Below are 13,980 nucleotides of genomic sequence, written 5' to 3'. Positions count from 1 at the left end.
GCATACAAAGCTAAAAAATTGCTCACAAAATCTACCTGCACTTGTGAGGCAAGCATCCTGTACACAAAATGATCCATGTGCACGCAAAATATAGATCATGCACACAATGTACTATGGGCATACCAAACAAAACTGTACACACAAAATACACAACAGGCACAAGATGAACACAGCATGTTCTCAATATCAACACTATGCACACCCTAACAATGCTATGCACACAATATACGGGGAACTCAATAATGTTTGAACAGGTTTTAGCTAATATGTTTTTAAATATGAAGAAAGAGGAATTATTTCACTCTGGGTGATGGTTTTGTTTTGCCCATTTATGTTAATTGTGTACAAAATGGACTAACTGAGGTAAATCAGGATCTTGACTGAGGTGCAGAGATTGAATAATCAATTTCAGGCTGTTTGCTGTAACACTTCAAAGAGCCTGGAAATTAGAGCATGCTTTAACTCATACCCTAGTTTCCTTTGGGGGTTGATGGTATAAGCAAATCCTAGTGGATATTTCATCCCAGCGGTGAAAACCTCCAGGAATTTCTGTATTATTCAGTTTGCTATAGTTGGATAGAACATCTGAATAAAAGAGGAAGTGGTATTTTGTGCCAAGAGTATTAAACTAATCACTTATTTCAGTTGACAGAGTTTCGAAACCTCAACCACTGCATCATATTCTTTGATGAAATCAGCTGCAGTAAACCTGAGATTTCAAAATGTTGTTATTGGCGCTGGACTGAAGATATTGAGTGTCCATGGTGCTATTAGTGATGGTATAGGTTCCCTCAGTTGGTCCTGAGCTTATTGTGATAGCTCGTTCCCTGTGACTGAACTAAAACTCTTGTCTTCTCTCTTTTAGGACTGCACCTTTTTTACCCGCAAAGAAATCCTTCGGTGAGTGATGACATCAGGGGGTAGAATTTGGGTTTTCTTGTCTGGCTGAGTTTCCATTTTGTCAAACATGATGGTAATGAACGATTGCACAAAATTTCTGAATGAAAAATGCATCTTTCATGTCACCTTGACATGGGTAGCTTCGAATCGGTGTTGGAATCTCTGCCTTGAATTTAGCGTTAGTGGATATAAATAATAATTCAAGGGAACTTAACTTACCAAAACCTCACTCCAACTACATTAAGCTGACTATATTTTTGAAATTGGATTAGTGCAATCTTTCTACCATTGAAAGGAATGACTTTATTCATATAGCACCATAATTTCAGGCAACCACTGTGATCAAATTCAGATCAAGTGTGAACTCTGAGTAATTCTATTCAATTCTATTTCTGTATACTGTACATTCTAAAGAAATATTTTAATAATATTTAAAATTTATTTATTACCTGCTTGTGAAGGCTCATTGTGTACAAATTGGTTCTAGTATTCTCCACCTTACAACAGTGCCTACCTTTAATCAACTGCTGATTTATCTTGAAATTATGGTGCTGCATAAATAAGTAATCCCTTTCAATTGGTTACTACATTAGTATTTACACTTCAGTCAATATCTATGAGAAAATTGTTTGATGAAGCAGTTAGTAAACCATTTGTCTATTGGAGTAAACACAATTTTCATAGCCCTACTGAGATTGGAGATCCCTAGTGACAGCAGATGTATAGTGTCAGCAAGAGCCCTTAATACCACCTTGAGAATAGTTCAGAATGGAAGTCAGGAAGCAAACAGTTCTCAAGCAAAGTAGTGTTCTCGCACTCCTTCTGCTTCTGTGGGCTCCTGGGAACAGCAAGTGCTCTGCTTTTGGCCCTTGATACAGCTCACAATTTTATTCCAAAGGTGAAGTTCTCCATCAATGGAAAACCTAATTATATACAAATAACTAAAACTTATTTTTGTCACATATTAATTCTCTCATGCCATATGGCCAATTATTATAGCACAGTAGATTTAGTTAAGCTTAATAACATATGAACTATTACCATACTATGCACATCTTATGAAGGATTAATAAATACAATAACATTTATAATTTTTAAAAATTCTAAACTGCTTACAAAGCTCCTGCCACAACACATACTAGGGGGGTGTTGTGTATGTTTGGAAAAAGAAAAGCCACTTCTACATTAGGATGCACAGCTTGTAGCTATTCATGTAGCCTGGGATATTATCCATGTTCTTTGATCCCAAGTACTATTCCATTTCGTGCAGAAAACAACAATGAAGCCAGTTCTTAAACAGCACTGGCGACTCATGTACATCAGCTAGCTCTCATAAACATTGATAGCAAAAATTATTTTTGACTTTGAGCACACAGGTTTTTGTTTGGATAAAGGAGTATAGGTTTTACCTTAAAATACCCTGTTGAATTTCTACAGATGAGAAAGATTAATTGGTCTTTTGCAACCTTGGAACCCAGGACATATTTCTAATTTCTTCAGAAAAAAACGGTTTCCTTTGGTATCCACTTTCAAAATGTGCCAGTTTCATCTGCGTTAGAAACTGGCTGTGATTTGTGACCTTTCTGCTTAATGATTTTGGCCGTCTGCTCTGTGGTGTAGGCACAGCTTTTCCATCCAGTTTAGCGTTATGCAGCATTGATTCTCTAAGAGTTTCTCAAACTAACCTTTGAAGCACAAAGAAAAAAAACAAACAAGCTTTTAGAAGAACCTATCTGCATCAAGGCACTTAATCCAAAATGTTGACTGCCCATTCCTCTCTACAGACTCTGCCTGACTCACTGAGTTCCTCCAGCACCGACAATTTTTTTGCAACTCCAAGCGATTAAAGCGGTTTATTTAACTGCTCTGCTGTGTTCTTTCCTGAAGTTGGCACAACTCCCTGTTTTAAGTGATTATGCAATTGCTTTTTTTCTCTGTTTGAGTTTTTTCATCTTTTGTATGAATGCCTCACTAATATCAAACAGTAGTTGAGTATTGTTTGATAAATTTGTAGAAATACTTGTTTTAATTTTTGCCTCCTTTCCCTGGTCTACAGGCTCAAGTGTCTCATTGTACTTTTAGGAGCTTATTCAGCCTTTCCATTTTCTGTGTTCAAGTTGAGGTCTTGTCACAGCACAGACAATGTCATTGCTGTGTCACTTTTTGAATCAATTTCATGTAATTTTCTCCTTAAGCTCATAGTGAACATTTACAACAGGAGATAACGTGTGGGTAAAGGCACGTGGGCCATGATGTTTGTGAGACAATATCTCATAGTAACTGAATGGAGAGGCAGCTGAGTGGCCTGTGTATTCTAGCCACATTTGTGCAATCTTGGCCACCACACTGTACCCTGTAAAGGGGAAATCATTAATATATAAAAATAAAGCATCACAATTTATTGCTTGTACATGACTGAAATTATGCCAAAAGGTACTACTGTATGTAAATCAAGGTCTGACTCAGCTGATTTATTTATATTTCTCTTTTTGATAAAACTCTTGATTATCCATTATTTATACTTTTAACCATTATATTAATCACAATGTATTTCTGTTTCCTTATGCTCCATGGTTGTTTTGTCTCGCCTCTGCCTCTAAGCGACTCATGTTTACTTTCATTTAGCTTTTTCTTTGCAAATATATTTGAAAGATTGACACTTAGTGTTTTGCTCTTCTTTCTATCTCATCTGAAAGCTGGTGCCTCCGACGCTGCCGTACTCATTCATGTTGTGTCATGCGATCTGTAGACAAACCCCACTGCACCGAGCTAAGCTGCGCTGTCTTGATTGCCACTTGAGGTGCTTATCTGTGCTCTCTGTGTGTAGTCACTTGCAGCTCAATCAGGCATATACTGTGAACTCCTGTACAGTATATCAGCCTATTGGCATAAATCCTCCCTGCCATGTTCTATAATAAATCACTTCTTATCTTTGCTGCATCTTGTCAGATAAATCCTCAGCTGCAGTCAGAAGGTGGCCAGAAATCTGCCCTGGCAGGCGATGGTGGGACAAGTGTAGAGGGTGTTGCTTAATGTGTGAACTAATTTTTATGTTTCTGCATTTTCATATGAACAGAACCTTAATCTGTGAGATACTCTTCACAAACTTTTGCATGGAGTAGGAAGTCATATTTGTCACTAATGCATAAAGAGCCATAACAGATATTTACGCTGGCAGTTCGATCTTGTGATTTATTTCACAAACAAGAGAAAAATCTGCAGATGCTAGAAATCTAAGCGACACCCACAGAATGCTGGAGGAACTCAGCAGGCCAGGCAGCATCTGTGGAAAAGAGTACAGTTGGCAGTTGGGCTGAGACACTTGATCAGGACTGCCAAAGGGTCTCAGCCTAAAACATCAACTGTACTTTTTTCCATAGATGCTTCCTGGCCTGCTGAGTTCCTCCAGCATTTTGTGTGTGTTGCCTGTGGTTTATTTCTCCTTTTTTCACTTTTATACCTGTTCTCTTTTGATTGATCTTCTCTCTTTTATTTTCTCTCTTATTTTCTTGTGTTTGTTCCCACTCTATTTTATCCTTATACCTTTTCTCTCTCCATTGCTCTCTGATTTACTCGTTATTGTCCCTCCTCTCTCCCTTGGTTTTAAACGTTATTTTCTCTTTCTTTCTCTTCTACTCTGTCTCACTCTTTCTAATTCTATCTCTCTCTTTCTCCTGCTCATCCTTTCCCCATATCTTTCTCATTTTCTCTTTTCACTTCTTCTGTTGTCACCTACCTGTCAATAGACAACCAGTTACATATCCCACATTTTGATGCTCTGAGATAAATTTCTAATTGCCTTTTATTTTAAGCACTGTGACCATAAGTGCATTCCAAATATGGTCACACTAATGCCCAATGTAAATGAAGTAAAATTTCCCTATTTTTACGTGCAATTCCCCTCAGAGTGAATATTATATTCATCTTTCTAATTACAGACTAATCTTTTGCAAATTAAGAGTGAGGACACCAAGATCCTTCTATGCCTCAAAATCCCTCACCACTTAAATATTATGTATTTTTATTATTTCAGCTAAAATGATCAATTGCCCATTTTCCCATATTAGATAGATCTTTGCCATTTACTGAACCCATTATAGCTAAGTATCTTATGTCATTTTCATAATTTATTGCCCTATTTCCTGTAATCACACAACTCATTTCAGATTTCCATAGCTGTAGAGTTTTTATATTAGTTCAAGTGATGCAGCTATGAGGCATTAAACTGTGGCCCCCACAGACCTCCAAATTCAGTGTGTGATTACATGAGGAGCAGCAGAGTTTCCCGATTCCTGGCCAACTTTTATTTGTTTTGCACTAATTGGCTGCAGTGTTTCAAAATCCCAATTGCTCTGAGCTTCGGAAGGGTTCTCTCTCTCTCTCTCACTCACGTTCTTTTTAGAGGAAGCAAAGATCTTCCTACATCAACAGTATAAACTTGATGCAACCTTTTGGTCTCCATATTGTGTAGGGGTTGTGAAGGCACTGGAGAGAGTTCAGAGAAGGACGATTAGACTCATTCCACATCTGCAGGGTACGAGCTATGAAGGAAGATTGAAATAATTAAATCTTTTTAGCCTAAGTAGATGTAGAATGAGAGGAGACATGATAGAAATGTTCAGAATCATTAAGGGTATAAATAAGGTGGATGCCAGCTGCTACTTCAAAATTAATCCATCATCAAGGGCACAGGGCCACAGGTAAAGGGAGATTTCAGACTACACCAGGAAGCATTTCTTTACATAGCGAGTTGTGGGCACATGGAACAAAGTACCTTGTTGGGAGTTGAGAGTAGTACCTTAGAGACTTTCAAATCTAAACTCAATAATTATTTCAACACACTATATGAAGAGGAATTTGGCAAGCCTTGTTGAGCCAAATGGCCTGTTCTTGTCAAAAACTTGCTAAAGTTCTAATATTCCAGCTGCTTTTTTGAGCTCAGGCTAATCTAGGGTGAGCTCGGGTTGGTGACAACTGACAGCTCCAGTGTTGTTCTCGGCTACTCTCTCTGCCCACAGTCAGCAGTCTCTGAGTTCCTCAACGCCACATCACAGGCAGAATTGTCCCCCCACTCATACTATGAGAGTGACTGTGTTTAAAGAGCCGAGCAACTTCAGTTAAAGCTGGAAATGTCCCTGCTTTGAGCTGCAGACATGGTCACAATGCTTGACACAGGCTCAGCAAGAAGATTCGCAAACTAGGAGCTGGGAAATCTGCAGCAGAATTGCTTTTACCCACATAGGAGATCTTCCCATATGATTTATGTTTCACCAGCTTCTATCTGAGGAAGGCTGTCATTGGTAGAGGTTGAGGGGAGGCTCAAACATAGCATGAGAGGTTAGACTGATGGGCCTGTTTGATCCTATATGGAGTCCTTTGTTTGAAGCAAATTAATCTCCACCACAGGGTGGAGGAGCAACACCTTATGTTCAGTCTGGGTAGCCTCCAATCTGATGGATTTCTCCATCTGATACAAAAATTCTTTCCCCTCCCCCCTTTTTCTGTCCTCTTACCTCTTCCCACCTGCCTATCACCTTCCCCTGGACCCTTTCTTCTTCTCTTTCTCCTATGGTCCATTCTTCTCTCCTATCAGATTCCTTCCTCTCCAGCCCTTTGCCTTTCCCACCCATCTGGCTTCATCTATCACCTTCTAGCTATCTTCCCTCTCCCCCCTGCCCTCGCCACCACAACCTTTTTGTTCTGGCATTTTCCCCTCCCCTTCCTTTCCAGACTTCAAGAAGGGTCTCAGCCCGAATTGTTGACTGTTTGTTCATTTCCATGCATGCTGCCTGACCTGCTGAGTTCCTCCAGCATTTTGCTTCTGTGCTTTGGATTTTCAGCATCCGCAGAATTTCTTGTGTTCAATCTTCACCAAGTTGTATTCAGCATTAACACCTGCCACGCACACTGATGGACATGCCTGATGTTTTGCACTTGGTGTATTAAGCAAGGCTTGTCACATTGAATGCTGAGAGTAAGGTCAAAGAATGGTTGGAACATTCCCCCAGCTTTTTGTCAAAAGAACTTAATTAGGGGGTATATGAGTGTATACCATTTGGTCCTTTGTGTTTGCTCAGTCATCAGTAAGATCATGGCTGATCTTTCATCTCAGGACCACATTCCTGTCCTAACCTTATATTCCTTAATTTATTTAATATCAAAAATATTAAACTTTGTCTTGAATACCTCCACAGCTTTGTTAGATAGAGAACTGCAAAGATTAACAATGCTCCAAACTAAAAAAATTCTTCTCACCTGACTTCCAACTTTGAGATGGTGATCACTGTTTCGTGATACTCAACAGCTGATGAATCCAGCCCTTCTGTGGAGTAGTCAGAAGTCTATAGGCAAAAGTTGCTTGAACATTGTGTCCCACTTTCCTTGTAATTTCACCAAAGGATTGTGTTTCTACCTTTCATTCTATTACTTCAGCATACTCTACTTGTCTTTTTAGAAAATGAGGTAGTTTATCTTGAAGTGGAGTCACCAGTAGAAATTGTGGCAATTTTCACAGAGCAAATTTCTAAAATCAGCAGTGTGAGATTGACAGGCAATCTCTTTCTGTCTTCTCAGTTAAGTATAAATATTGGGTAGGGTTTCAGGGAGAACTCCCTTCTTTTTTTTTCTCAGAATAATTCCAAATTAAGAAAACCACTGATCCATGAGACTGGCATGGATGTGAGGAGGAGCAAGACCACAGGGAGGAAATTGGAAAGCAGAACTGTAAATAGTGCACAAAAGCCTTCCCCCTTTGAAACAGCTTTGAACAGACAAAACAATACCTGTGTTTACTTTAGCTAATTAGTGATGTGAAAATGGAATTCTTGAGAGGAAATTAACTAAATATTTAATTATAGTGCTTTATCAATGGCAAAATTAGCCAACAATGTAAGAAAGAAGAGAAGAGGCTTGAGCATAAGCATAACAAGGTAAGAAAGAGAAGAAGGAGTATACCATCTGGCTGTTCAAGCCACCCATCTACATCAGCTGACCTTTCTCTTCAGTGCCATTTTCAGCTCTACCTATTATGTCTTCTCTGAATGTCCACAATGCTACCAATTTCTGTTCTAAATAAAGATAATGCAGAGGTTCCCAAAGCTGCCCTGTGTAGACAATTCTAAAGATTCACCACCTCTGATTGGAAAAGATTTTGCTCCTCTCAATCCTAAATGGCAGAATCAGCTTTATTGTTACTGACGTATGTTGTGAAACTTGTTGTTTGTTGATACACTAATAAAGCTAATGAGTGAGCAGCAGAAGTGATGGCTTCAGCTTCGAATGAAAGGGGAAATTGTCTTCACCATACAATTACTCTTCTTATTTACAGTATGTATATTGCGTTCCTTTCAATCAATACAAGGTTATGTTTTCATAAACAAAGCAATGTTTTAGGATTTGAGATTAATCAATAAAAAAAACAATCTTTGACCTCACAAGGCTAAGCCAGTGAGAAAATCAATACATGAAGATCTCATGGGCTCCCAGTACAACTCCAGGAAATATCTTGTAATCACACAGAGATAAAGTGAACAATCTTGAAGTGTTTGAATTGAAGTTCAAAGTAAATTTATTATCAAAGTTCATAATATGTCACCATATAAAACCCTGAGATTCATTTCCTTGCAGGCATACTCAATAAATCTATAGATTAATAACCATAACAGAATTAATGAAAGACTGCACCAACTTGCCTGTTCAACCAGTGTGTAATAGACAACAAACAATGCAAATACAAAAAGAAGGAGGCAATAGTAATAAATAATTAAGCAATAAATGTCAAAAACATGAGATAAAGAGCCCTTGAAAGTGAATTCGTAGGTTGAAAAAGTATTTCATGATGGGGCTAGTGAACTTGAGTGAAATTATCCCCTTTGGTTCAAGAGCCTGACAGCTGAGGAGTAATAACTGTTCCTGAGCCTGGTGATGTGAGTCCTGAGGCTCCTGAACACTCTCCCTGATGGTATGACCTGTGTGTTGGTGGTCCCTAATGATGGATGATACTTTCCTGAGACAAAATTTCATGTAGATGTGCTCAACAGTGGGGAGGGCTTTAACTGTGATGGGCTGAGCTGTATCCACTACTGTTCGTAGGATTTTCCATTCAAGGACATTGGTGTTTCCATACCAGGGTGTGATGCAGCCAGGCAATATACTCTCCACTACACATCTATAAAAGTTTGTCAAAGTTTTAAACGTCATGCCAAATCTTGGCAAATTCCTAAGGAAGTAGAGGAGCTGCCTTGTCCTCTAAAATTATAACACCGAGGAACTTAAAGTTGCTGACCTTCTCCACCTCCAATGCTCCAGTAAGTACTGGATCATGGACCTGTAGTTTCCTCCTCCTGAAGTCAATAATCAGCTCCTTGGCCTAGTTGACACTGAGTGAGGGGTTATTGTTATGGTACCATTCAGCCAGATTTGCAGTCTCCCTTCTATATATTGATTCATTATCACCTTTGATTCAGCCTATGACATTGGGGCCTTCGGCGCACTTAAACATGGCATTGGAGCTGTGCTTAGCCACATAGTCATTAAGTGTAAAGTATGTTGAGCAGGGGTCTAAACACACAGCATGGTGGTGCATCTGTGCTGATGGAGTTTGTGGAGAAGATGTTGTTGCCAATCTGAACTGACTGGGATATGCAAGTGAGGAAATCCAGGATACAATTGTACAAGGGGGTATTGAGGCCAAGGTCTCAAAGCTTATTGATTAATCTTGAGGGGATGATGGTATTGAATGCTGAACTGTAGTCGATAAAGAGTATTCTGATGTATGTGTCTTTGCCGTCCAAATGTTCCAGAGTTGAGTGCAGAGCCAATGGAATGACATCTGCTGTGGACCTGTTGCTCTGATAGGTAAATTGGAGTGTATCTAAGTTGTTTCTCTGCAGGAGTTGATACGTTTCATCACTGTGGATGTAAGTTGCTGCTGGATGATAGTCATTGAGACAGTTCACCACATTTTTCTTTGGCACCGGTATTATAGAAGCCTGCTTGAAGCAGACAGGTATCTCAGACTGCCGAAGCAAGAGGGTAAAGACTTCAGTGAACACTCCAGCACAGGCCTTTACAGCTTGGCCAGGTACCCTCTCTGGGCCAGATGCTTTTCCTGTTTTCACACTCCTGAAGGCTGCTTGCACATCATCCTTAGAGACTGAAATCACAAGATCATTGGAGACAATGGGAATTTGTGATGGTTCCTCACATGTTTTGATGGTCAAAGTGAGCATAGAAGGAATTGAGTTCATCTGGAAGTGAAGCTCTGCTGTCGCCTATGTCGCTTAGTTTAAGTTTATAATAGTTGATAGTATTTAAGCCCTGCCACAACTGACAAGGATCCTTTGTTGATTCTAGTCCAGAATTGCCCATTCACCCATGAGATGTCTTTCTGGAGATCATTCCTAGATCTCTTGTAACTCACCAAACTTGAATGCCTCTGATCTGGCCCTCAGCAGATTGCAGATCTCATTGTTTATTCAGGGCTTCTGATTGGGGAAGACTGAATGGTTTTGTGGGGACATACTCATCTGCAACTGTTTTGATAAAGTCCGTGGCAACCGTGGTATATTCATTCAGATTCACAGATGAGTCCTTGAACACACCGACTCGAAGCAATCCCGCAGCCATTCCTCTGCCTCCCACGACCACCTCTTTGTTGTCCTAATCTCTGAAGCTTTGCTCTTTAGCCTTTTCCTGTGCACAGGTAGGAGGATAGACAAGTGATCCAATTTATCAAAATGTGGTCTGGGCATGGAACGATAAGCATTCCCTATCTTAGTATAACAGTGGTCTAGTATGTTGGGACCTCTGGTGCTGCAGGCTATATACTGACAGTAATTGGACAGGGTTTTCTTCAAACAAGCCTGGTTGAAATCCCTGACTATGATTTGAAATGCTTCAGAATGGACTGTTTCTCGTTTGGAAGTGGCATCGTGTAGTATTTCAAATACTTGAATATTGTTGGCTGCTGGTGATACATCAACTGTAGTCACGATTATGGCAGAGAACTAGAATGGTTGGTATTTGATTGTTAGGTGTTCAAGTTTGAGGGAACACGAGTTAAAAAAAAAAACGCCACAACGGACACCACTGAGAGTTTCCCATGAAACATACACCTCTACCTTTTGCCTTTTCAGAATCAACATTTCTGTCCATTTGGAAAATTAATTTGATTTGATCTCTGTATTTGGTGTGCTCGGAGAAAGCCACATCTCGCTCAGACATAGAATACACCAATCCCTGATTTCTCTCCAATGCAGTAATCTTGTCCTCAGGTCCACAATTTTGTTTATTGTCATCAATCTTGTCATTGAGAAGCAGTTGTCACCTCAATATTTCCAAAACTACAATGGGATGAGGGAGGAGCTGGCTGCCATAGAGTAGAAACACAGGTGGGACAGATGAAGAACAGTAGAAGACTTTCACAGAGATTTTTCATGGTATTCAACAAAAGTATATTTCAGTTAAAAGCAAAGGCAGTAAGGGTGGGGAGAGCCTGTCCTGGATAATAAAGGAAACAAAAGAAGGCATTAAACTAAAAGCTCATGCATACAAAGTTACCAAGAGCAGTGGGAAACCGGAATACTGGGAAAACTTTAAAAAAGCGACAAAGAATCACTAAGCAAGCAATAAGGAAAAGGAACATAGATTATGAAAGTAAACTGGCATAAAATATAAAAAGAGATAATAAAAACTTTTATAATTATGTAAAGCAGAAAATGGTGGCTATCATTAAGAAAGAAATAGCAAGATATCTGGATTGAATGGTTCCATCAAAAAGAGACAGCACGGATTCACAAAGGGCAGGTCCTGTTTGACGAACTTACAGGCGTTCTTTGAGGATATAATAAACAGAGTGGGTAGAGGGGAACAGGTGGATGTTGTATACTTAGATTTCCATAAGGTGTTCAATAGTGTGCTGCATAAAGGACTTACCCATAAGATAAGGTTGCATGGAGTTGGGGGTATTGTATTAGCATGGATAGAGGATTGGTTAACCAACAAGCCTCTGTTTTGGGGACAAAGAGGGGAGTTGGGGTCAGGTTAGGTTTAGGGGTAGAGATGTGGACAGGTTAGAGGTCAGGCTTCCACTCTGCATTTGAAGGCTAGCGATGTGGATGTGGGTCGAGGAATATCCAGAATCTAAGTTTCCACACAGGCTAGAAGGCCAGCAACATGGACGGGTGATGAAGTATGTCCGTGGATGTTGGGACTATCCCGGGATCAGATGTCCATGCGAGCAGGAGGCATGAGGGCCTGTCAGTTGGTGAGCTGGATTTTGGGACCTGAAGTTTGGGCTCCAGGGATTGATACCAAAGATGGAAGCCCGAAGGCCGATTGGAAGTTCTGAAGTTGAAGCTTGGAGGCTGAAGGCTTGGAGGACTGTCCATTTGTGTGGGAGGGAGGCAACGTACTTGATTTGCTGTTGTTGTTTTGATGCTTGTTCTGTTCTGTTTTGTTGTGATTTATGTGGCTCTGCTGAGCATTGTGTTGGCTGCAGATTGTGTAGCGATAGTTTCGGGCTGCCCCCAGCACATCCATAGGTGTGTTGTTTGTTAACACAAGTGAGGCACTTCACCGTAACTTTCCTTGTACATGTGATAAATAAATCTGAATCTGAAATCAGAAATCAACCAAAGGCAGAGAGTTGGGATAAATGGGTCTTTCTGTGGTTGGTAGCCAGTAGTGAGCAGAATGCCTCGGGGTCAGTGTGCTAGACCTGCAGCTGTTAATGATGTACATTAACGGTTTGGAAGAGGGGACCAAGTGTAGCATAGCAGTTTGCTGATGACATCAAATTGTGTGGAAAAGCAAATAGTGCCAAGGTTTGCAGAGTGACATAGATGGGTTGTGAGTGAGCAAGGATCTGGCAGATGGAGTACAAAGCTGATAAATGCAAGGTCATCGATTTTGGAAGGGAAAATAGAAGATCAGATTATTATCTAAATGGTGAAAGACTGCAGTATGCTGTTATGCAGAGAGACTTGGGAGTGCTTGTGCATGAATCGCAAAAGGTTGGTTTGCAGGCACAACAGGCTATCAAGAAGGCAAATAGAATGTTGACCTTCATCACTAAGGGGATTGAATTTAAGAGCAAGCAGGTTATGCTGCAACTGTATAGGTTACTGGTCAGGCCACAATTGGTATACTGTGTACGGTTTTAGTCTCCTTACTTGAGGAAAGATATACTGACTTTGGAGACAGTGCAAAAGCAGTTCACCAGGTTGATTCCAGAGATGAAGTGGTTAGCCTATGAGGACAAGTTAAGTAGCCTGGGATTATACACACTGGGATTCAGAAGAATGAGAGGGAATCTTATAGAAATATATAAAATTATGAAAGAGATGGATATAGGCAGAATTTTTTTCCACTTCTAAGTGAGACTAGAGCTAGGGACATAGCCTCAAGATCCAGGGGAATATATTTAGCATGGAGTTGAGGAGAAACTACTTTTCTATGTGGATCTACGGAATTCTCTGTCTAGGGCAGGGGTTGGTAACCTTTTTGCCTCTGTGGGCCGGATCGCGTATTAATGAGCGGACGGTGGGCCAGATAAATGTCATTAAAAAATTGAAATATGTGAATTATCCATTTAAATACATCTAGTTATGTGTCCTTCATAGGAATTAATTGAATAAGCTCTTCAAAAATTTGAAAAGCTGAGGTCACTCTTTGCACAAACACTGCAAGTTGAGCAATGTCTCTCAAGTCTGTGCTCTCATCAAGTGCAATTGAAAAACATTGCAATTCGTTGCAGGCATCCCTTAAATAACTTTTAACATCTGTCGACATTTCTTCAACTCGCTGTGTGATCATTCTTGCTGAGAGGCTGATAGATGCAAATAAAGATTTCTTTTCAGGACAAACAATATCCACCACTGCCAGTAAACATACTTTGACAAACTCTCCATTTGTAAAAGGCTTCATCTTTTCTGCAATATGTTTGAGACTTCATAGCTGGCACGGGTATTTCCTTCATTTCACTGCTTTTCTTGGCAAAAAATGATGTTTGTTTTCCGAAACTAGCCTTCATTCACTCAACTTTCCTGCTTGCCCAGTAAACTTGTTAAAATTTCCTCT

At 40.0% G+C, this 13,980-nt stretch overlaps 1 protein-coding gene across 6 annotated transcripts in view; it reads left to right on the top strand.

Moving 5' to 3' along the window:
* The window catches only part of cib2 (calcium and integrin binding family member 2), a 145,148-nt gene that overhangs the window by 49,056 nt on the left and 82,112 nt on the right, over nt 1–13,980 (top strand). For 4 of the 6 annotated variants that reach the window (XM_073024882.1, XM_073024879.1, XM_073024881.1 and 1 more), the window contains one exon: nt 866–900. The exons of the other annotated variants lie outside the window; for them this stretch is intronic. Coding sequence is in view for 1 of the 4 variants with exons in the window: in XM_073024878.1 (XP_072880979.1) it covers nt 866–900 (35 nt within the window). In the remaining 3 variants the exon portion in view is untranslated. The remainder of the gene's footprint in view (nt 1–865; nt 901–13,980) is intronic. 6 annotated transcript variants of the gene reach the window in all.

This window comes from Hemitrygon akajei, chromosome 21 (genome assembly GCF_048418815.1).
Source record: "Hemitrygon akajei chromosome 21, sHemAka1.3, whole genome shotgun sequence".
NCBI lineage: Eukaryota > Metazoa > Chordata > Chondrichthyes > Myliobatiformes > Dasyatidae > Hemitrygon > Hemitrygon akajei.
Note: the sequence above shows the minus strand (reverse complement) of the source record. Positions and strands in the feature narration are given on the sequence as shown.